This window comes from Coturnix japonica, chromosome 20 (assembly GCF_001577835.2).
Source record: "Coturnix japonica isolate 7356 chromosome 20, Coturnix japonica 2.1, whole genome shotgun sequence".
Classification (NCBI taxonomy): Eukaryota; Metazoa; Chordata; class Aves; order Galliformes; family Phasianidae; genus Coturnix; species Coturnix japonica.
Genome location: NC_029535.1, coordinates 8,855,430 through 8,878,677, shown reverse-complemented (window position 1 = coordinate 8,878,677; position 23,248 = coordinate 8,855,430). Strand labels below are relative to the sequence as shown.

The following is a 23,248-nucleotide window of genomic DNA, read 5'->3' as shown; positions in this document are numbered from 1 at the left end:
GATTGAGGTCTGGGCTGCGATATGGGAACACCAGGCTGGGCCTTGTGTGTGTGTGTGTTTGTGCCGTGCAACCTCAGCTCTGTGTGTGTGTGAACTGCGGTCACTGTGTGAGGCCGTGAATCAGAATCACAAGGTTGGAAGGGACCTCCAAGATCAGTGCTGTGCAGGAGGGGCAGCGCTTCCCCCAGGCTCTGATGGGAACTCCTTAGTCTCACCAAAAAACCCAACCCAGCCCCCCCAGATACCACCAACCCAATTCAGCCAGCAGAGGAGCTGAGGGCTGTGCTGCTCCCTGTGCTCCATTCCCAATAGGCAGCACAACCTCCATCACAGCTCTGCTGTAGGTTTGGTCCTTTTCTCTCCTTTCCAATGACCCCAATTTGAGGCTGTTTGGGGTTGAACCCCCTGGGGCTGAGAGCGGAGCGGAAAAGCCCTTCTGTTATACAGTGTTTATTGAGCAAATTCAGTCTTATATATGATATACAGATTCCAAAGGAAAAAATAAAAATAAAAGAAAAAGAAAAATAGAAAAAAAAAAAAAAAGAGGATTCCACATACGTATGAAATCAGTGCATTTAGCAGTAATACCATGGAGATAACAGCTCGATTAACAGCTCATTGGTCTTCGTTAAGTGAGGGGAACGGGGAGTGGGCCTGTGCTAATCATTCCACAAACAGAACAGAATTGAGTTGCATCACATACATAACAGACACACGTTCTAAGAATTAAAATATTAAGCCACATTTACTGGAAAAATCCACAGTATATAACACAAAGAACTCTTATCGAGCTCGTCGAGGAGGAAGTGCTCATCTGCTTAAGAGCCACGTGAAGTTGCATAGGTGCCTATCTGCAGAAACGTCATTTTGAAACGAACCCATCGATTGAGCAATAAAGTGTCGCCTTAAGAGCTGGATTAAGTGCCGAATGCCTTCTCCATTTCCCCTCCCTCCCTCCCCCCCAGCCCTGGGCAGTGCTGCCATCTCACCCCATCCCACTTCCTGGGCGCTGAGCACTGCGGGGAGCTCAGCTCCAGCTCTGCCCCACGGCTGCTCTCCAATCTGCCGGCTCTCCTCGTGCTTTGGGGGGCAGTTTCACCCTTGTGCCGGGAGGGAACAGCAAAGCAATCAGCGCCGCCATTCTGCCCACTTTGGAGCTCCGCTCAGCCGCAGCTTCACATCAATTCCCATCTCAGATCAGAGCCAATCTTTGCCTGCTGGAAAAGCCTCCAGCAGCTGGTGGGGTGTTGGGGGCCATCCCCCGGGTGGGGAGGTGGGGGTGAGGTGTGACCGTGGCTTGGTCAAGCAGACGAGCGGGCACAGGGCAGTTCCTCCCCAACAGCGGTCGCGCAGAACACACGGGGTTTGGGGGTGGGTTGGGGTGGGAGTTCTGTACATGTAAACAGTACACTTTCACTGAGTCCAAAATCAGGAGCAAAAATACAAAGGTTCACATTGGTCTTAGGTAGATACAGGCGGAAACAAAACAAAAAAAGAAAGTAACCAACCAAACAAACCCGAGCCGGACCAGCTCCGAAACAACCGAACGAATGTTCCTAAAGCACCACTAAATCATATAAAAATCAGACCATGGACGGATCGGAGTCGGGGTTCCGGTGAAGCATTACGCTACCTTGTAAAAAGTCTTACAAAAAAATTACAAAGCAAAAGTATATGAAACCCTCTGAGTTCAAAGCAGCATTTGTCGTGGACTGGTAGTGAGCCGACCGCGGGTCGGGAGGTCTGAGTGCCACCACCCCGCAGTGCTGCCGTGGAGAGACCCTGCATGGGAACAGCCCCTCCGGGCGGCCAGGAGTGACCCCAAAAGGGAGAAACGACAGAGATCTGTTTACTCGATCAGCAATGAGTTTGTGTTAAACAGCGCACGGCCCAGTGCCAGCAATGCGGCTGTGGGACCTACACGGAGCTGTGGGACCTGCACGGAGCTTGTGCCAAAGGGACTGAAGTCTGTGGCTCATGGGAAAAAGAAGAAGAAAGAAGTAACAAAGTGAGTTAAAAACCCAAAGAAAACCACCGTAAATCCCTGACAGAAATCTGTAGTCAATCCCGTTTGTTTCGTCGCTTGTCACAGACGTGGCTGGCAGCAGGGCTGTGCCGGGCAGCCCTGAGTTATGGGCTGAGTTAGGGCAAGGTTGGGCTGCTCGGTGTCCTTCCTATGCAACCGTGGGGCCTCCGCTGCATTCTGCAGCAGCTTAGAAAAGAGCTACGAAACTTCAAATCCACACTAAGACAAAGTCAAGGGCGGCCTGCAGGACACAGCTCCGACTGCACAAATAGGACCCATAGTGATGGATGTGGGGGTGTTGCTGAGCCCCTGAGCAGCCTCCTGCAGCACAGCGGATGCTGCGGCAGAGCAGGGGCAGGAGCGTGGGAGCACGTTGGAAAGAGAGTATTCTGGGACAGCGATTGTCTCTGCCTCTCCTTCTTTAACCATCAGACCTTCACCGATGGCCGCGGGTTCCATCTTTCATAAAAGGTTTTGTTACTTGGTGGTATTCACACAAAAATAAATATTTACAGAAATTCCAAGGATGGGAGGATGTGAAGGGAGGGGGCGCGCAGGGGGAGCGTGAGCCGGGGTTGGGGATGGGGCCCACTCTGCCCCGGAGCCGCCCTGACAGCACAGAGCTGTGTGGGCTCCATCCGCCCCAAAGGGACTGAGTCCCCTTTGAGTGAATGTTACCCAAAGTGTCGGTGTGGGGAACAGCGCAGTCAATGTGAGGGTTTGTCCCTTCTGTGCTGGGCCAGGCGAGCCCCTCCTCACACCAGTGGCTTTTCCTGCACTGAAACTAAGGGCTGGGGGTTGTTTTTCTTCCAGTGTTTGGGCGTTTGGTTGGTTCAGAAGGCTGCATTGTGCTGCCCAGCCCTGCTATGCCACAACCCGTGGTGCTGGGGGCTCCTGCAGCATGAGCATGGGCAGCAGCCTTTGGCCTCAGGCTCAGAGCAGCCAGAAAAGGGCAAAATGAAACAGATGGCTCCAAAGAGAGCGCCTACCTCAGCTTAATGCCCGCGGGACGTGGTGGTTCTGTACTATCAGATTGGTCTGCTGTGCCGATTCCTGCCCTCGGGGAGGGCCATGCCAGCACTGGGGAGGAGTGGCACCGCGGCACCGAGCGCATCCCTGGTTTAGCAGCACTGGTTGTAGGTATTGCACTGAGCAAACGAAGTGCATCGTTGGGGAGGGGGCAGAGCGGCGACCGGACTGCGTCAATTCCACACTATGGGAATTGTGGGCTTGTTCCAGGACTGAGGGCAGGGATGGGATGGGGTGGGACGGGGTGGGGTGGGATGAGATGGGGGCTGCTGCTGAATGCACAGCGCACCTGATGGAAAGGCGCTGTGCTGCTGCCCCAGGGCTGCTGTCACTGAGCTGTGGGGCAGCACCAAGCAGCTCCTGGGCACCATCCACATCCACTGTGCTGACAGTCACAGAGCTGGGGGGGCAGGGGGGTCCTGGAAAAAGCCCACAATGGAGTGTGAGGTAGAATGCGGATGGTGAACGCAAGACAGTGTTTCTCAGGTGTTTCCTTCCTTCTTATCTGCCGTGACTTAGCAAGTGCGAGACGTCCTTCTAGCACGAGGTCTGCTGGGCGTCCAAGTCTCTACAGGACGTGGAGCCCCACTGCTGCTGCTGGTGGGGCTGGGTGGTGGCAAACACGTGCCCTGCGGGATGAGGGCTGCCCAGAGAAACAGGCGGAGCTGCCTGGGAATTAGTAGTGTCGTGATATGGAATGTGTTATCTCACAGGAACAAATTCCTTCTGATCAGACAGACACAAAACCAGCAATCTGTACAAACTCAAAAGAATCCATTTTCAGAAAAATAAATTACTAAGGGGAGAAGAGGGTCCATTTCTCAATAAATATGTGATTCGGCTCACCTAAGACTTGGAAATTATCTGGGGACGGGATTCTAACATTTGGGTCCATCAAGGTCATCCTAAATACATCTGCAGCCCCAAACCTCCCCAGGCTCCCTTCTGCCCTCGAGGTCCTGCGTCCTCCCAAGCTGCATGTTTGGCTTCTGGTACAGGTCAGGAACGTGGCCTCGTGCCTTAAGTCCCAGGTGCTCGGAGTGTAAAAGAAAACAGCTCTGTTGGGTTCCACCTTCTACAACTATGCGGAGCCGCCGCTTCACGGGAGGACGGTGGCGGTCCTGAGCGGGACACCGCTGGGAGCCAATTGCTAGCAGGTGTAAATTGTCTTCCTGACAGAGGAGCGCCGCAGCCACGAGGAGTCAGTTCTGCTGTAAAATGAGGTTTTCCAGTTCATCTGCAGAACGCAATAAAAAGGCGGCTGATTCCCGGTACCCTGCCACCAGCTGCCTCACAGCGTTGATCTCTGTGGGGCTGAGCTGGGCAGCCTGCATCCCCCTGCTGGTGCTGTTGGACTGGGCCGTGCTGGAGGCCCCCCCCTTCATGCTGAGGTCAGTCGGACCTGCGAGGGAAAGGAGAGCCTGTCATTGAGAGGCAGTCCTACAAAGCTTTGGGTCTGCCCCACAAGTGTGAGCTGCTGCGCCCCTACACGGGGCTGGGTGAGTGCCTGGGAGAAGGAAATAAAATTGGGAAGCAGAGGTTTAAAGATCCTTTAGAAAGAAGCAAATAGGCTGACGTCTGCTGCAAGCAGGGCCTGTTTGCTCACACCAGGGCTCTCCCTGCAGCTGTTTGCTGTCTCGTGTAGTGGAAACTGCACTCAGTGCCCACGCCTGGTAAGAGAAGGATGGCAGGGCCAGGGCTGGGCTGGGGGGGACCAGGAGCTGCAGCCACAAGGATTAGGTCTCAGCAGCTGGAGGCCAGAGTGGGATCTTTATTCAGGGTTAAGAAGCATTAGGAAGGGATGATAAGAGTTAATCCCAGACAGGCATCTCTCAGGACTCCGGAAATCACATCCCTTCAAATCCGCGCTCCGTCAGGGAGGGCAGGGGCAGGAAGATGGGGTGGGCAAAGGCAGCGGGCTTGGAAGGAGTGGCCACGGGGGCAGAGCCAAGGGGCTGCTTTGCCCATTCTGTTCTCTTCCAGCAGCAGCCAGCACTACACTGCCTCCCTGTGTGCCCTGCTCCAGCTCACACTGCTCCATGCTGCTGACTTGCTTGAGGCCTCACGTGCCCCCAAAAGCTCCCTCGCCTTGCGGCATCCATCCTGTTACCACGCAGCCACGTTCTTGAGCTGCAGCCAGAGCTGTGCCCCCAGACTGAACTGTCCCCATCCCTGTCCCTGTCCCTGAAAGCAGGCAATGAAGGCTGGGGAAGGGACGGCTCATACCAGCAATGAGATCAGAGCAGCGATAGGCACCACTCTGTTAATCATTAATGAATGGCTGGTACAGATTCCCTTTTTTTCTAAGTGACACTCCTTCCCTCCACCATTTCCACTTAGACTGTCCTTCCAAGTTCAGTTCAACAATTAACTGCTTGTTAACGAAGCAAGCTGGACGGAGGGGCAGAGAGCTCCATTGGTGGCTCAGGGGCATTTCGGAGAGGCTCTATAGTAGTGAGGCTCCCTTGGGTCCAGCCTCTGCCTCACCCTATTGCCAGGGCCGGGTACTGCCAGGGCTGCTCACCATTACTGTGGTTCCCTGTCTGGAGTGGTGCAGGCGGCTGCAGGCTGCCTCCCAGGGACCCATAGCCACGGTAGCTGTAGTTGAGGCTTCCATTGATGTAGACGGGGTCTTGAGAGTAGGACGAAGCTGGCAGTGAATAGGAGGAGTGGGTGATGGCTGTGGAGTCTCTGGAGTGCTGCTTGTCCAGGGCGATCGGTTCGTCCTACAAAAGAAGCACAGTGGTTGGCTGCAGAAAGGCTGATGGCCTCCAGCAGCAAGAGACCACATCCTCACTGCTCACAGTGCTGCCCCACACACTCCAGCCTCAGGCACGGTACCTGTGAGGTCTGGTAGATCTCCAGCCGCATCCTCTTGGCTGCTTTCCGCGTCTCGCTCTCGCAGGCAGCGGCCAGGATGTTCTCAGCCATGGCTGAGGTGAGGTGCGGTGGCGTAGGCCTGGTCTGCAAGGACACAAGGGAGAGCAGTGCTCAGGGCCCACTGCTATGGCATGGCATGGCACAGCACAACAGGGCACGGCACAACAGGGCACGGCACAGCCACGCTCACAGCACAGCACAGCCACTCACCATCTCCATGCCATTCTTCTTCATACGGCGGCAGGACTTGAGGTACGTGCGGATGCGTTTGCGAGCTCGCTCCTGGAACTCGGGGAACTGCCGGCTGCAGGACTCGATGATGGCCTGGATCTTCTCTTTGGGCTGCTTGGAGATGGGAACCATCCGATCCAGGTTCTCGTCCACGAAAAGGCGCACAAACATCTGCAGAGGAGACAAGAGGTGGGAACACCGAACCCACAGGAGGGGAAACTCGCTGCCCCATAGGCTGTCCTTACATTGAAGGCCTTTAGCCGCTCCGGGTCCATCCCTTCCGAGTCATTTATCTTATCATTGTCCTCGTGGTCATCATGGTCATCATCATCCTCATCAGCCGTGGGGGCTCTACCAACTGTCAGGTCCTCAGGGCAGCCACTGACCTCGGTCTTGATGGAGTCATAGCTGCCAGAGCTGTATGGTGGGGACTGCAGGGGGACAACAGTGTTTTAGCAGGCAGCCCCAATCCTCCCCCAGCAGTAGCTCACACCTTTCCCTTTGGCTCACTGCTGCCATCCCCACTCCTGATGTCCCATCCTCCCACCACAGCCCAGGCAGAGGGATTCATGGCCATGCCAACCCCAGCATTGTGCACATCCCTGTTCCTTCACTCCCCATGTGCTGTTCCCCCAGCCCCCTACCTCTGCTGTGGTCTTCACCGCGTACTTCACCCTGCTGCGCAGCCCGTCGGTGCTGCAGCTGTCCGACTGGTAGGAAGGGGTGACGTGGGCAGGCGTGAGCTTGTCACAGAGGTTGATGGGCTGGTCATCGGTTGAGGCAGTGAAGTCCATGGGGGCTGCGGTGCCATTCCCATTCATTTCGGGGAAGGCGCTGTCGCCCTGCGTGCTGCTGGAGGTGGAGGGGTTCAGGGTGGAGGAGCCATTCCCGCTGCAGCTCTCTGACGAGGAGTCATCTGCAAGGAGGGATGTGTGGTCACCTCCAAGGTCACCCTTCACTGACCTCATGGAGAGAAGCCCATGGCCCGGGTACAAAGGCTGCAGGATCCAGCTTGGGACCCTCACAGGCAGCAGCCCAAGTTTCAGGCACTGCTGCTGTGACTGCTGGGCCGTGGCTCCACTGCTCCACTGCCATTCTCTGAGCTGCCAGACACCGCCGTGTCCTGCACCCATCCACAGCATGTCCGTCCGTCCATCCATCCCTCTGTCCCACCATCCCCTCTGCAGATGACGATCCCGCTGCCCACGCCTCTGCCTGGGGCCTGCAGCACCTTGGCTTGAATAAGAACTTTGGAATTTGGTCCTTTTAGGTTTCTGTTTACATTGCAGGGAGGAGAGAGGGGCATTTCCTCTCCCTGCCTGAATCCCTTGTCTCCAATGGCTTTAACGAGGGCAGCACCTGGCACAGAGAGAGTCTGGCCAGAACTGAGGTGACAAAGTACAGCTCACAGAGGCTCGAGGAGGGCTGGAGTGGAGCAGAGTGGGGCTGGGGAGCTGCCTGGGGGCTCTGCTGATGGCCTGCAGAGCCCTCAGCTGCTCCGGGAAGGGGACAGGGACTTTCACAGACATCTGACCTGTCCCACCTCACTGCAGCCCCACTGACCTTGTCCGCCCTGATCTCCTTTCCTGCCTACGTCCACATGTCCCTGAGCTATCCATATGGCAGCAGTGCCAACCACGCTGCCCATCACAGTGCAGACGGACGCTGGGTCCCTTCAGGGCACTTTTGTCCTCCCCTCCTCCACTCTCTCCCTGCCCTCCCGAATGCCCTCTTCCCACTACTGCTGCTCTGAATGCAAAACTCTCCCTGCAGCCACAGCCTCCCTGCACTGCCCACCGCCCAAGCAGACACATCACCACCACACCCTGGCAGTGCAGCACACCATTCCCTTTCCCAGCACAAAGCACTGCTTTCTCTTTCTCCTTTCCATTCACACACCCAGGCCCCTGACTGTCCCCAGGCTCCTGTTTGTGCTGCTCTGCCTGACTGCAGCAGAGCCCATCCCCATCCCTATCTACATCCCCCTCCTCATCCCCATCTCCGTTCCCATCCCCATCCCCATCTCCATTTCCATTCCCATCCCATACCACCAACTGCCTCTCACACACCCAGGAGCCCAGCCCCAGCACTACATCTTCAGCCCCCGCTCAGCCCCTTCCCCTGCCCTCCCCCTCACTGCAGTAAATCCTTTATTTCATTAGGTGCCTCCGCGAGAGGGAAAGGGCGAAGCACGTGGGGAGCCGCTTCCTGTGCAAGTGTGTGCTGCGAACAAAGAAGCTGCAGCCGGTGACAAGCAGATGGCGGTCCCTGGTCCCTGGTCCCTGGTCCCCAGCTCCTGGTCTGTGATCCCCAGCCCCTGGTCCCCAGATGGGCTCGGGCTGTGGGGCGGCACCAGCACCGTGCCACCAGCGCCCGGCACATGGGCGCCAGGTCCAAAGGTGCACAGGCACGGGGTGCGGGACGGTGCCCAGCTGCTGCCACCCTCCTCCTCCTCCTCCTCCTCTTTCCTCCGCCAGCATCTGCAGGGAACTTTAATGAGATCTGTGGCAAACTTTCCTGTGACCCCAGTGGAGGCTGCAGCAGTGCAGGACTTTGTATCCCTTAAAATAAACAGATTGAGGACGCTCAGGCATCTGAGCAGCCCGCGGGGGCCGTGCCTGTCCTGAACCACCCTAGCACAGGAATGGGCGCTCCTTGTTCTGAGTCGGCTCCATTCCCCACGAGCCCCAGAACTGGAACACCCCCACAGCGCCTGCAGAGCCTCCTCCCGTCCTCCCCCCTGCACTGACCCACTTACTGCTCCGGGTGCAGGCAGGAGCCCCGGCTGCCAGCTGAGGCCAGTGCTGGCTCTGCACCTGGGCACTCTCCATGCCTCTGTCCCCATGCTGGTCTCTGCCCCACACACAGCTGCCAGCAGGGGCAGGGGGCATGGAGGATGTCTGAGGGCTTGGCCCTGCAGCCAGCAGCCCAGCCCTCCCCGCTCAGCTCCCCAGCCTCTGTCCCATGCATGCCCTGCGCTGGCATGTGGGCTTGCAGCCAAACCCGCCAGCAAGGCTGGGGCTGGGCTCTGGGCGCAGGCTCCACGCTGGTTCGGGGCAGGTGGGGTGGTACTACACCCAGTGAGGGCTGAGCCTTGTCCCTCCCCCAGCTCTGCTCTCAGAGGGAGTCTCTGGCCTCATCCAGAGATGCCTCTGGGAGGATTAGGGAGCATTATTCCTCTGCATGGAGGCATGAGCTGCGTGCCATGCCCCGCCACCAGCCCAGGCACGGCCACAGCAACAGCTCACGGCCAATCAGTGCCGCCCTGCAGCTATCAGAGCGACCTCCTGGTGGTCCTCGGGGGGCAGACAGTCCCAGCACTGTGCCTGGCACGCAGCAGGGCCCCCTGCCACAAGAATCCCACTGTGCCAGTGCACTGAGAGGCGACACCAGGGAGAGGAGTTTGCAGAGCTCTGAGCAACCCCAGCCTGAACTGAGCATCCCTGCTCCGTCCTCGGCATCCTCAAATTGCCCAGGCAGCCCTACATTGTCCAGGTATCCCTTACTGCACCAAGCATCCCCACATTGCCCCAAGCACCCCTTACTGCCCTGGGCACCCTGCCCTGCCCACCCCTGCAGCCTTCCCATGGCTCCCAGCTCTGCCGCAGCTCCTACGGCTCCTATGTACCAACTGCAAGAACACTCCAGTTTAAAACAAGGCTGAATGTATGCAAAGCCACCTCTCCTGATCATTTTCTTATTTCTACACTTGTACGGGTTATGCTTTCCCAGAAGATCTGCATATAGAGTGGTGGATTAATCTGTCTTGTGGGCAGAGGAACGGCCGCAAATCCAGATTGCTGAGGACCCTGGATCAGAGCAGGAATGGCTTCAGCCAGCTTAAGAACGGGGATGCCTTTGGGAGGCAACACAGGGGCAGCTCCATGGGATCAGGACCACACTTGGGTTCCTTCTCATCTGCCACAGACTGGCCCCAACCCGTCCCCACACCCTGCAACACCACGGCACCCCCAGTCACATCATGCAGAACTCCTGACACCGGGGAGGTCTTCTGCAACCCCCCAGCGAGCACCCAAAGCACACAAATAAATAGCAGAGCTCCACGAGCAGCGGTAGAGCAAAGCCAGGCTGTGCAGCCATGAATATATTCATTATCAACCAGCACGAGCCTCGTGAGCTCCCTGCTCACGGCTGGAGTTTGGCTGAGCGAGGAGCCCCTCTAATGAGGATAATTGGAAGCCCCCCTGCTCCACCCCCACGCCCTAATTGAAGCAGATGGATCTGTAAAAACAATGTCACTTGGAGCTGTTTTGATCTTACGGTTGGGAAGCAAAATATTTCGTTCCCCTCCTGAAGGCAGTGGAGCTGGGATGGAGGCCGAGGGCAGCCCAGGGGTGTGTGGCACGGGGTGGTGAGATGGCACCGCGAGAGCTGGGGATGGGGATGCAGCCTGGAGTCTATTGTGGCCTCCATCCCTCCCCGGCTGCGCCAATCCCGGGGAAGCGAGAAGCAAAATGGCTTCTTGGGTAGCGGTGATGGGGGAGGAGGGATCAGTCACTTATTAAATGAATTAATCAGGGCTCAGCGTTTTCATTTTGAAGAGGCTGCTGGATTATCCTTGATTTCTGTGACACTGGATTTGCAGAGATCAGGAGGGGAAGGGGAGATTTCCAACACCTGCTCCCCGGGAGATTTTACGGCAGGGAAGTGGTTGGGTTTAACATCTATGTCAGCGAAGGCCACCACGCTGCTGTCCAAAGGCAGAATTAAAGATGAATGGGGCAAATTGTTCCTCCTCCTGTCACATCTCCAGAGCCAGGACAAAACCTCTTTTGACTCGGAAAACAATGAGCTTATGTAAGAGCCAGCAGCCCACGGAAACCTCGCCGCAGCCTCGCGCTGCCACGACCGGGCAGAGGATGGGGACGGGTACGGAGACAGGGATGGACATGGGGACAGGGGCTCAGCTGGTGCTCACCACCCACGGATGGAACAGAGCACCAGAACCCAGCTGAACCTGCACTCCCAGCTGTGCCCACAGTGCCCACGTGGCCATGCCCGTGGCTGGTCAGGCTGGAATGCCCAGCTCTGTGTTGTGGGCTGCAGCTCTGCATCCAGCCTGCAAGTGAGTGTCAGAAGTGTTCAAAGCATCCCGCAGACATCTGAGCGTAACAACAGCCAGGAAGATGAAAAGTGCCATAAATTATTCACTCACAAAAGAGACGAGAAGGGGGAAGGAGGGGAGGAGGAGAGCCTGCGAGGAAGGGACACTTAATACAAATTAGAGAGACCAGGTGGGAATGGCTCCTGGTGGGGGCACAAGAGAGCGGCACTCAGAGCCCTGGGGTTGGGGTGCAGAGGGACGCCTGCTCCCTGCAGGTCCTGCCTGGCCCATTTCCTCCATCACACACAAAAAAGGGAAAAAGAAGCACTGACGGGGGATGAGGAGCAGCAGGCCTGGCCCGCCTCCACTGGCGCTGTACTTCCTGCCTTCCTTCGTTAATGCAAACCTCATTATGTCCCAGACGAAGCCTCCATCCTCCTCCCACCCTCCCAGGTCCCAGCCTCTGGATGCAGCCCCCAGCGAGCCGACACCTGGCACAGCCGGGCACAATGTGCTGCAGGGACAAGGCAGTGCTGTGTGCCCAGCCCCCCCGGCCCGGCGGTACCCCCTGGTGCCATCTCCTGCCACCAGAGTGAGTGGCAGCCCCCAGCACGCGGCCGCACAGCACTGGGCACAGCCATGGGCATCCTCATGGCACAGCTGCAGGCGTTTGGCTCAGCCTCATCCTGCCCACAGCACCGAGGTGTTGGGCTGGTGGGAAGAGATCGAGAGCTCATCTCTGCCAAGAGAGCCAACAGAAGTGTGATGGCTTGGTGCTGGGTGCCCAGAGGGACCCCCATGGTTCTTGAGATGGTGACCTCAAAGCATGCCATGTGCACATCCCTGTGGCTCCTCCAGGCCCTCAGAAAATGTCCTGACCAACAGACACCCTGTCGAGCGTGCCTTCACCATTAAGTAGGTTAAGAAAGTCCTTTCTCCAAGGTCTGGATTAGCAGCTACAGCTCCAGGCAGACCGGGATCAGTGGGGACACGGCATGGAGGACAGGCGCAGGAATCTTGCTAGGAGAAACCTGACCCTGAGCCATGGGAAAGCAGCCCCAAGCCCAGCTGCTGTAGCTCCATGTGAAGCCATCTCGGGGCTGGTACTGCCCAATGGCACATTGGGGGTGGGGTCAGTTTGATGCCACGGCTTTTGGGGTGTTTTTGTTCTGAATGTGTGCTGCGTCCCACAGACGCATCCCCCCAGGATGTCCTCCTGCACAATGGCTCAGCCTCAGCAGCAGAAAGTTTGTGTTGATCTTGCTGCTGCTCTGGGTATCCACCAGCTTCCTGCGGGGCACAAACGCTGTGAGTAACATCCTATAGGGAAGGGATGTTGCAGGGAACTTCACATTTTCCGTGCTGGGGCCAGCAGGATGAGTAACAAAGGAAAATGGAAGAAGCAAGTGTGCGCCTGTGTCAGCACTGCTGCTTGGGGATGGGTTCTTTGTCCCTGCGTCTTTTCCACGTGTCTCTGCATCCCTGCATTCCTGCTGTGCATCCTTGCATCCCGCTGTGTCCCAGTGTCCCTCCATGCATCTGTGTGTCCTTGTGTCCTGCAAAGCATCTCTGCACTCCACAATGCACCCATGCATATTGCAATGTGTCCCCACACCCCTGCAGCCTGCAGTGCCACCAACCCATCATGAGCCCCATCCCTGCTGCTGCCATCCTGCTGTCCCTCACCTCCTGTAGCCAACAGTTCTCATTTGTTCCCTGTGCTGTTTCACGTTCCAGAGGCTGACGCTGTTTGCAGCGTGGTTACATGGGGCCAAGGTTTCTGGGCATGGAGACAAAATGAGGTGCTGGCTTCCATCTGAGCTGCTTTTCAGCTCACTGAAGATGCAGCAGATACCTGTGCTTCAAAGCATGGGACAACAGCTTCCTGCTCTCCCACCTTTCTGTTCCGTGCTGCTGTGCTCATGTGTCATATGAGAGCACTCACCCCTTGCAGCCCCCTGGAAGACATGCAGTTGTGCTTCAGCACTTCAAACAGGACTTCTTTTAACCACGTGTGTCAGATGATACCGCTGTCCAAACAGGCACCTCTTCATTACAAGGCTGCCTCTAAGGAAGCCTGTCACAGAAAATATGCTCCAGGCATCCTCCCCATTAAACAACAGTGGATGGGAGCAGCTCAGAGAAGGATTTGCAGAGGATGGAGGCCAAAACACTGAGTGGAGCCCTCATGCCACCCTGCTTGTGCCCTTTGTGCTTCAGTCCACAAGTTTCAGTTCCTGCCATTTGTCTTTTTAGGAGCCTTCCCTGGGATAGCCTCTGTGAGTTGGCACAGAGAAGGCAAAATACGTTTGCTAAAGCCCCACAGCAGAGTGAGTTAAATGCAGGGACCACCAGAGACCCCTCACCCCAGCACTGCCCTGAGCTCACAGCTCCAGTGCTGGGTACAGGGCTGGGCTCCTGGTCCCACAGCCCCTGAAACAGAGAAGTCTGATGGAAACCCCAGTTCTGGGCTTCTCCTGGGGGAGTCCTGTTACTAACATCCAGCTCAGCTTGCTCTCTCTTTGATTCCTCCTGTTCTGCTCTGCCAGTTGCAACCTCCTTCCACTTCACAATCACTCCTCGCCAAAAGGAGGGAGCTGATTGTACTTTGTTACTCAACCTCACAAAAGAAAATGAAGGAACCAAGGAAGGTCCCAAAGAGGACACCTGCCTCCAAGCAAAAATCACAGGGCACAAAAAACTGAACACATTTCCTAAGAGGGCAGAGAGATGGAGAAAGGACTTAACTTGGGTGAAAACATCTTGATTTGCTTAAATACACGAGTCCCTTATTAAATTTCTGTCTTGTAGAATAATAGCATTGAGTAAAAGGATCCAATCCATGTCATTCTAGATTGTAAACAAGACTTGGGAATTCAGAAGTGAGGGATAAGCCACAAGCCTGAAATGTCCTGGCAGGAGAACAGCAAAGTCTGGGGATACAGACAGAACTGGCAATGCCACAGTTGGCTCCAGGGTAATGAATGGAGCATCCCTGTCCCGTGGCTGCACAAAGTTGCCCCTGGGAGATATTGGGTTGAAGAAACCCCTCCTTCCTAGGGATCTCCTGGCCCCTTCACAGCTCTGCTCCTCACTCCCTGCCTGCTCTCCCAGTAGCATCTGGGCTGTGGATGGGCACAAGCCAAGGAGCAGCCCAAGCACTGAATCCTTGCAAGCATCACAAAGATGAACTTCGACCTGAGCCCGTACTTCTGCCACTTATTTACTCGAGCAATTTTTTAAACTAGCTTCACAGAAGAAACACAGCACAACACCATACCAAAGGCTCCCTCCCCCCAGCCCACATATGGGTTCCAACCACCTGCCCAAAGCAATGAGACACCCCGTGTCCATTCCATGATCCCAGTGCATTTTTCTCACGTGCTGCCTCAGGTGCAGCTTTTTGGGTATGGATCCTATTGCAAGAGGCTCTTTTCCTTCCTGTGGCAAGGACCCACTGGGCTCTCCAGGCTGCTCCTGGGGACCCCAACCCATTGCCTGCTCAGGACCTGGGGGACTGTGACTGTGTCCTCCATGAGGATCCTCAGCCCAGAGCTGAGCAGGGCCTTGCCACCAGCAGCCTGCAGGCTGACCGGGAAGGCTTTGAAGCCCATGCTGATATGAAATCCATCCTACAGGTGGGACACCCGATCAGAAGGGACTGGTTAATGTTTAATGAGCCACAAAAACACCCCGAGCACAAGGCGCCGCGCTCTTCCCGTGGCTGCAGGCACTCACCGTCCTCCTGGCCGTGCAGGTTCTGCGGGCTGCGCATGCTCTCGTCCTGGCTGGGGCTCAGGCTGGAGTTCAGGTGCTGGTCAGCTGAGATCCATGTGGAATCATTCATATCAAAGTCCTCGCTGCTCACTGACGTCTCATCCTGAAGGCGAGCAGGAAAGGGTTAAAGCACAGAGCTCTTTTCCTCCCTCCATCCCCTTGCTCTGGCATCTCCCCACCGCAGCCTTCCCCAGGACATGCAGCTCCCGCAGCCCAGGAGCCCGTGAGCAGCCCGGGTTAGGTGGTTCCCAGGAGAACGCCCCAGCGCCGCTTCCTGCCTGAAGACGTGCCTGAGCAATGGCACTGTCTCTAATTGAGGACAATTAGAAAGAGCTCGCATCCTGTAGGAGCGGATGGCTGAGCCCTGGAGTTTACCCTTTAATCTCCATCCACACTAGCGTGTTTCTGGCAAACGAGCGGCACGTGGGAGTGGAGATAGGGCGCAGCTCTGCACAAACAGCCCCACAAACAGTTTAGACCCTTCTAAGACCAAACCACCCCCTGCACTACGGGAACACCGACGGAGCAGCATTGGTAGGGAGCAAACGGGGGTGATGAGATCAGATCACAGACTCCAACTGCACAGTGCTGCAGGAAGGCCCCATAGAAGGGGCTGGGGTCAGCTCTGGGGCCTGGGGCTGCCCACACCATGCTGCTATAGGGGCTGCCAGTGTGGCAGCCACACACTCATCCTATGGCACGGGGGAGCTCAGGCAGCCCCAGGGCCCCGCAGCATAGATTGCATTCCTCTCTCCCACTCCTGCAGCTGGAAGGACATTTTCTCTCTGCCTCTCTCTCCCTTCCCACTAACCTTTAGAGCACTTTGAGACACAGCCCTTGGATCGCTTCCAGAGCCGGAAAGGTCAGCAGCAGGATTTCAAAACCACCACCGGCGAGGCCGGGATCCTGAATGAGAGGAGGGGCCCGGTGCTCCCCTCGCCCTCCCAGCGCCTGCTCCGCAGGAAGCAGATGCTGCCCCAAATTAACACAGTCCCGTCGGCGGTCCCTTTATCTGCCTTCCTCTCCCTGGCCTCTCCCCCAAAATAACGGATAGAGGCCGCATCCAGAACTGCGGGGTGGCGGGGGACACCAAGAAATGCCCTCCAGAAGGGCCTTCAGCTGCGCTTTCCTTTGATGGAAGCGTTTCAAAGCCTTGTAAATGCTCAGCTCCTTTTCTTTCCTTCCCTTCGTCCTGAGATTACATACACCGCCCGCTCCCTTTCCGTGTGAGGAGCAATTGGCAAGAGCCCCTCCAACGTATGGCTGTGCCTTGTAAAAGCTGCCCTGTCTGGCTGCCTCTGGCTGACAGCTTTTATTGTGAACAAATGAACGTCTTTCAGGACAGGTTGGGGCTTTTCCTCCTCTCCCTGTCCCCACGGACACATCTGCAGGTCCAGGGCAGGCACCTCCCAGGAGCTTCCTGGAATTTATGGCTCAGGCACCCATGGCCAAGCTCAAGCAGGGCGGGTGGCACTGAGGAGCTGGGGGCAATGGGGGGCTCTGGGGACACACCATTGCCAGCACACCCAGCTGTTATACCATCCAAGAGCAGCACTGCCTCCCCACAAATCCCATAGTGCAGGTACAGGAGAGTTCAGCACAGGTCTCCCCACTGCACACTATATATAGTCTCCATTGCACACCGTCACAGGGAGCCAGCCATCCTAATATCTGGCCTCCTTCATGAGGCTTACCCAAGATTACTGTCAGAGCTTAAGAGACAAATGCAAATGCCAAGGTCCTGGCTGCCCACAGCCTTCACCTGGCAGGTGGGAGCCCCGGGAGGCTTTCCAAAGGGTTTGGTTCAGGCAGAAGGCACAGCCTCAGCACCCAGACCCTGACCCAGAGGCACTCGTGCAGGCTGGAAAATCAGAGGCACGAAAGATGCTTCGCACGCACATGCTATGGAAAGGGCTTTACAAAAGTGTACCAGTCTCTTGAGCTGCTATGTTGGCCTATTATCAGAAATACTCAAACCAGAAATCGTAAATGTGACTTGGGTCAAACACGGGTGTTGCATGTTCCCAAGTCCACGCTCCAGCCCTCAGCAGGAAACAAGCTGCCAGCATGGGGCCAGGCCATGCTGTCCCTGTGTCCCCAGTGCCATGTTTTGCTGTCCAGTCAAGCCAACCCCCACCCAAATTACCAACAGGACAAACCTCTCCAGCAGTGTGTGGGTCTAGCGGCAGAGCCCACCCTGTGCAGCACACTGCAGGGGATGGCAACACACAGCTAACACTGAGGGGATGCAGGGGGGGACTCGGCCACCAGAGCAGTCTCTCTGTTTGGCACCAAGCCGTGGGAGCTCCTTGTTCCTCCGTGCCCCTTCCCTGACAACCAAGAGAAGCACTGCTGTGCATCCTGGCACTGCACTGAGCCCCAGCAGCCCCACTGGCCTGTACCCATCCCAGCCACCAGCACGCTGCCTCCCTGGGACCCCCAAGGGGGGACACATAGCAGAGCTCTACCAGCAGGACACTAGGCATGCACAGCCCTGGCCCTGAAGCCACCAATAGAGCAGTGGGACTGAGCACTTGGTCAGATGGGCAGCCCCCAATTGTCCCCACATGCCACCAATGGGGCTGAACATCGACCCTCAGCAACCAGGAGAACAAGGAAGAATTTCCGAACAACGGCCACGACTCAGAGCAATACGGTAAATCTAATCTACCCTTCCACCCTCTTTTGGCTTGCAAGTCAGGCAGCTCATTCTTTTTCCTCTCTGGGTTCTCAGGAGAATTCTCCCTGCTAATTTCTTCTTTCCTGTAAACAAACTTCAAATGAAACTTTCATTAGAAAACAGAGCACAATCCATTACCAGTGCCTATCTCAGGACCGGCCCCAACCCCACGCCACGTGTGGCACAGAGGGAGGTGGCAGTGCCCACCCTGTGCCTCCAGCCCGGGGCCCTGCAGCCGCTGCCTGCTTCCTTCCTGCCGTCCCCAGCTCCACATGGGGATCTCCCCAGCCTGCAGCCGGGTCCCATCGCTTTGTTTCCAGCGACGAAGGCACCGAGTGATCAAGGGTCACGCAGCGTGCGTGCAGCTCCTCTGCTAAAGGGAAGTCGGATCCTGCGGGTGCGCTCACAAACCACACCCAAACGCCAGGGCTGCAGGCACCGCCGGGTTTGGAAAAACAACGTCCTCGCTCCTCTCCTTATCTACAGTCCAATATTCACAGCTGCTTTACAGACGCTCACAGCCAATGTTTTTGAACTGGCAAACGCAGGCGCTCATATGATGCAGAGTGAACGCTCGGTGTTTTGTCCCACTGAGCTCTGTGCATCTTCAAGCACCGTCTGCACACACCTTCACCCAACCCCCCCAGCTCCTCTCCAAGCTGGGAAGCATTTCTCCCAGCCACAGAGCTCTCTGCCCATCCCATACACAGCGGCTCCAGCAGTGGGACCGTGGGCTGTGGGCTTCACCTGCAGCACTGCTGGGAGAGCACGGGGCAGGGAAGCTGCTCCCATGACCACACCTGGGCAGTGCATGCAGGGCTATCGGTAACCTGCTTACTTTACAGCTTGGCTCAGTTTCTCAGGGACTGCCTTGCGAGCATCTCTTCCATCACTGACACGCTGTGCCTTACGCTAAGTATTCCAGGCTCCAGTTGTCAGCATAGTTTATTTTCTCTCGCCTTTCTCAAGTCTTTTATTTGAAAACACACCCTGTCTCATCACGGCCAGACTTCCCTGGTGCAGTCAAACAGGAGCTGAGCAGTGTGCATCCCTTGGCAGCAGTGATGCTTTGGGAGCAACAAAGGTGATGCACAGCCCCAGGATCCCAGGCACAGCAACTCATGCTGGAAGGAGCCATTGGGAAAGATCCATTGGGAAACAGTGGGAAGGACCCACTGAGAAAGAGCCACTGGGAAAGGGGCCGGTAGGAAGGTGGCCTCATCTCCACCTCAGCCACTGTTTAAACCCAGCCCTCTGAGCATGCCAAGAAGGTACTGAACCAGGTTTGACCCTAACTTAACCAGTTCAGCACACAGAAAAGCTTACTAATGGAAGATAAACGCTCCTGGTCAAGGATTGGTAGCACAGCCATGAGGAGCACAGTGCTTGCTGATCTGGGAATCACTCAGTGTGGGGGAACACGGCTGAGGGGCAGCGATCTGTGACCACCAACCAAACATCCCGGGTGCTCTTTGTAAGGTACATCCATCCTCACTGACATTTCAGCTGATTTCAACGAGCACTTTGCTACTTCCCAAAACACCGGCTGGAAGAGTTAATCTGCAAACGTGAACAACAAATGGAAGAGGGAAGGAGAACAGAACCATCCCCTCTGCACACATACACACATACACACACATACACACACACAGAGTCTTTCTGAGATCCCTTTGGGAGCATCACCCACAGCATCACACCGAAGCAGGGGCAGGGCGGGGGTCGCGGGCTGTCCGCGCTCCTGCTGTTCAGCGGGGAGGTGCTGAACGCGGGGCCGGGATCGGGATGGATTGAGCACAGCGTCCTCGGGGCTCATCCCCTGCCCTGCCCCTGCCCGCCCGGTCCCTGCCGCCGCACCGAGCTCTCCCGACGCCGAACACGCGTTGGCTTTACACGCCGGCCGACGCTTCCGCCGCGGTACGGCCGGACAGCGGGCTGCCGGCAACGGGACGCGGATCCGCCACTTCAGCGTGAGACCCGGTGCCGTACGGAGCGGCTCCCCGCGTTCTCCCGACCCGGCCCGGTCCCGTTGCCCTCCGCCCGCTGCTCCCGGTGCAAATCCTCCGCCGGCCCCGCCGCTGGCAGCCGGGTTTCGGCGTGCGGCGGGGATTGACACGTAAGTAGGGCTTTACCTCGATGGAGGAAGCTATTTCCAGCACAATCCCCTCCCGGGGCCGGTGCCGGTGCCGGGGGAGCGGCTCGGCGATGGCGGCGGCGGCGCGGGGCCGGTGCCCGGGAATTAATGGGGCCGGAGCGCTCCCGCCGCCGCCTCCTCCCACTTTCTTGTGGGCTTTTGTGCTCTTCCGGGGAAGGGGGAGCCGCGCCGGGCGCGGGGAAGGACGCGCTAACCTTAACCCTTCCCGCAGCCCCAACGAGCCGCAACTTCCCGGGGAAGCGGCCGCTCCCTCCCCCCGCCACCGGCCCCGGAGTTGGGGAACGGCCCCGTATCGCCCCGCACCGCCCCCGCGCATCCCCCCCGCACCGCCGCCCCCCACCGGAGCCGCAGCCGGATCCTACCTGGAGCGGGGCCCGGGCCCTGCCGGCCTGCGCCAGCCCGGCGGCGCGGCTCGGAGCGCGGGGCGGGGAGCGGAGAACGGACGGACGGACGGACGGAGGGAGGGAGGGGGCCCGGGGCTGGCGGCGCTCCGGAGAGGCTGACAACCAGCTGCTGCACGGGGAGAGGGGCCGGCGCTGCGGAGCGCGTCACTCCCGGCTCCCGGGGGGGGCAGGGGGAGGCGGAGGGGGGCGAGCGGGGCCCGGCCGCGGGCGGAGGGGGCGGAGGCGGCGGCGGGGGAAGGGGAGCGGGGCCGCGGGGGGCGGGCGCACCGGGCCGGGCGCGGCGGGGGGCGCGGGGAGCCGCGCCTGGAAGAGCACATTGTGGAGGGGCCGGGGAGGGCCCTTCCTACGGGAGGAAGAGACAATGTCCAGGGCCGGGCGCCTGCTGGAGAGCAGCGAGAATGCACGGCTCGGTACGGCTCCGTACGGCTCCGTACGGCTCCGTACGGCTCGGCACCGCCGCCAATGCGCCCCGCCCGGGCTCCCTCGGCAGGGCACGGCCCCGGGGCTGCACCGCGCCCGGCTCGGATCGCCACCGCTGTGCCCCGCTGCCCCGGCCCAGCTCGGTCCCGGAGCCCGAACGGGAGCGGGACCCCAGGATCGGGTCCGGGCTCGGAGTCGGCTCCTCACCTCCGCCCGGCTGCGGGAGCGATGGGCACACGGTGCCCAGGCCACACGTTGGCTGCATCCTTTTGTTTCAGATGCATCCACTCCTCGCTCCGGTGGGAGAGCAGAGGGAGAGCACCCGCTCCGTGAGCAGCACAGCTCGGTGCGGGGCTCAGCCGTTGTTCTGCAGCCGCTCCTGGGGCTGCCCGGTGAGGCACTCAGTGCTGGCAGTGCTCGCTGACCTCCTCCTGCACATCGCACCTCAATGTCCCCCCAGCCCTTAAGGGCTATGAGGGGAATATTGCTGAAGTCAGCCCAGCAGTAGGGCCTTCACCAGTGCCAAGGATGGGAGCTGCCACATCCCTCTTTATGGCTTGTTGGTGCCCATGTCCAATTAACCACAGCACTGCTGGGAGGAGAAGGTCAGGGAGCACTGTGCTGAGCCACGTGGGGTGGGAAGGTGAACGGGCACCGTGGGCACTGCATGGCCAACCCCTTCCCAGCCTGAGCTGAAGGAAGCAGTGGAACCCCGGGGTCCCTGCGGTGGGGAGGGCAGCGGCTGCGCTCCCTTCCAGCTCAATGGCTGCCGCTCCTCCCTGAAGCTAAAATAAAATCCTGACCATTTAAGGTGAACAGGAGACTTGCCGTGGACCTCGGAAGGGTTTTAACCCCTTCCCATTGCTGGGCTTTGTTTATTCCTCATGCTCCCTTTGCTTCGAGTAAGACCACGCGGCACATCCAGCCCCCTGCACCGGGCACACAGCAGCAAGGGCACAAGGCTGACGCGGCCGCTGTGTTGCCTCACCATGTGGACACTTGTTTTATACTAAGTGCCTTTGTGTGGGCTAGGTTAATCCACTTTGGAAATGGATTAACCTAAATTTTGCATCGGCAAACTTAGCGTGGAACAGACGCATCCACTCGGGAAGGCAGGGTGGAGGAGCGGGCAGGGCTGCAGGCAGGAACCCTTCCAGGACCTGACCCCAGTAGGGTCACAGCCGCACAAGCGGGGTCACGAGCCCGACAGAAATGCCATTGTTTGTGGTAGTGCCTGGGGCCGCCAGGCCGGCACAGCGAGGCTGGGCACAGAAATGGGGCTCCAGTGGGAGGGAGAGATCTGCAAAGAGGCAACTGGGGCACCCTCCTGGTCAGGATCCTCCAGGTTCAAACCATGGAGGGGGAAATAACTAAATAACTGGTTATTAGGTATAGGATCGGTAATGGTCATTTATCAGGTTGTCAGGAGTAGGGTCAGTGCTTGACGGGACTGTGTTTAAAAAAACCCCAACATAATAAACCAGTACTACTGCTATTATATATAAAACACATCAAATATATTATTTATAAGTCGCTTCCTTCCTTCTCGGCGCGTTCGTTACCTCTGAACCCTGCAAACCCTTCCCTGTGGGCACACACATCCCTGCCTGCCTGCCCACGCACAACCAAGCCCTGCCCACAGGGCTGCCTCCTGCACACCCAGAACCATGCACACCATAAGGGGCTGCTGGCAGAGCTCAGCCCCATCCTCCTGTGCTTCCCTGGCCACACAGGCAGCGCTGGGGCTGCTCTCAGACCCTGAGATACACTGCTGTACACTGCTGGGGAGTGTGGACACAGATCTGCAGGGCACTGCGTGACGTGGGATCTGGCTCTCATGCTGAAGGAGCCACTGACTCGGGGGTGACCTTGTGCACGTCACTCCATGTTCTTGTGCCTCTGGAAGTGGGTTAAACAACAAACGGCACCTCCTGCATCTGCTGCTCCATGGCCACCAAACCCTACTGGGTGATGAGCATTAAAAATGCAAAGCTTTGCCAAGTGATGCCTGTAAAGAAAGCAGGACAACGGGGGCAGGGCCACAGCCCCACGGCACGAAGGGAGGTGTGACTTCTGCCTGCGCTGTGTTTTATTTACGTGGCATCAAGAGCAGAGTCAGGAAGAAGTAGGGAAAAGAGGCTTGGGAAGCTTTGTTACAGAGCAGATCTGCGTGGGCTGAGGGCTGTGTTCCCCTTTCTCTTGGTCACTCCTGCAGAAGCAACAGCTGTTGGCATTTGGCATATGCACAAATAGAAGTGCTTTCTTTTTTTTCCTTTCTTCAAGGGCAAAGGCCAAGAGATGGGAGGGAAACACAGCACACCTCAGGGTGCACCAGTCCCAGCAAAGCAGCAGGAAAGAGCTGCTTCTGCAGGAGGAATGTGCCTTCCCCAGGAGCTCAGGGGAGGGCTAGTCAGTACCAGGGATCCATATCCCATCCACAAGCAGGATCCATATCCCATCCACACGCAGGATCCATATCCCATCCACACGCAGGATCCACATCCCATCCACAAGCAGGATCCATATCCCATCCACAAGCAGGATCCATATCCCATCCACAAGCAGGATCCATATCCCATCCACA

The 23,248-nt window shown here is 57.7% G+C and overlaps 1 protein-coding gene across 6 annotated transcripts in view; it reads right to left on the bottom strand.

The window, feature by feature from the left end:
• Positions 1-434: 434 nt before the first annotated feature.
• Positions 435-23,248, bottom strand: part of NOL4L (nucleolar protein 4 like) — a 48,962-nt gene continuing 26,148 nt past the window's right edge. For 4 of the 6 annotated variants that reach the window (XM_015881883.2, XM_015881882.2, XM_015881884.2 and 1 more), the window contains exons 5-11: positions 14,970-15,111; positions 6,811-7,082; positions 6,412-6,597; positions 6,146-6,337; positions 5,897-6,019; positions 5,580-5,781; positions 435-4,457 (exon numbers count right to left, since the gene is read on the bottom strand). In XM_015881883.2, the coding sequence (XP_015737369.1) occupies positions 4,258-4,457; positions 5,580-5,781; positions 5,897-6,019; positions 6,146-6,337; positions 6,412-6,597; positions 6,811-7,082; positions 14,970-15,111 (1,317 nt within the window). In that variant the 3' untranslated portion in view covers positions 435-4,257. Of the gene's footprint in view, positions 4,458-5,579; positions 5,782-5,896; positions 6,020-6,145; positions 6,338-6,411; positions 6,598-6,810; positions 7,083-14,969; positions 15,112-19,817; positions 19,946-20,202; positions 20,301-23,248 lie in introns of those variants that run through there. The other 2 variants (XM_015881885.2, XM_015881886.2) reach the window with 2 other exon arrangements.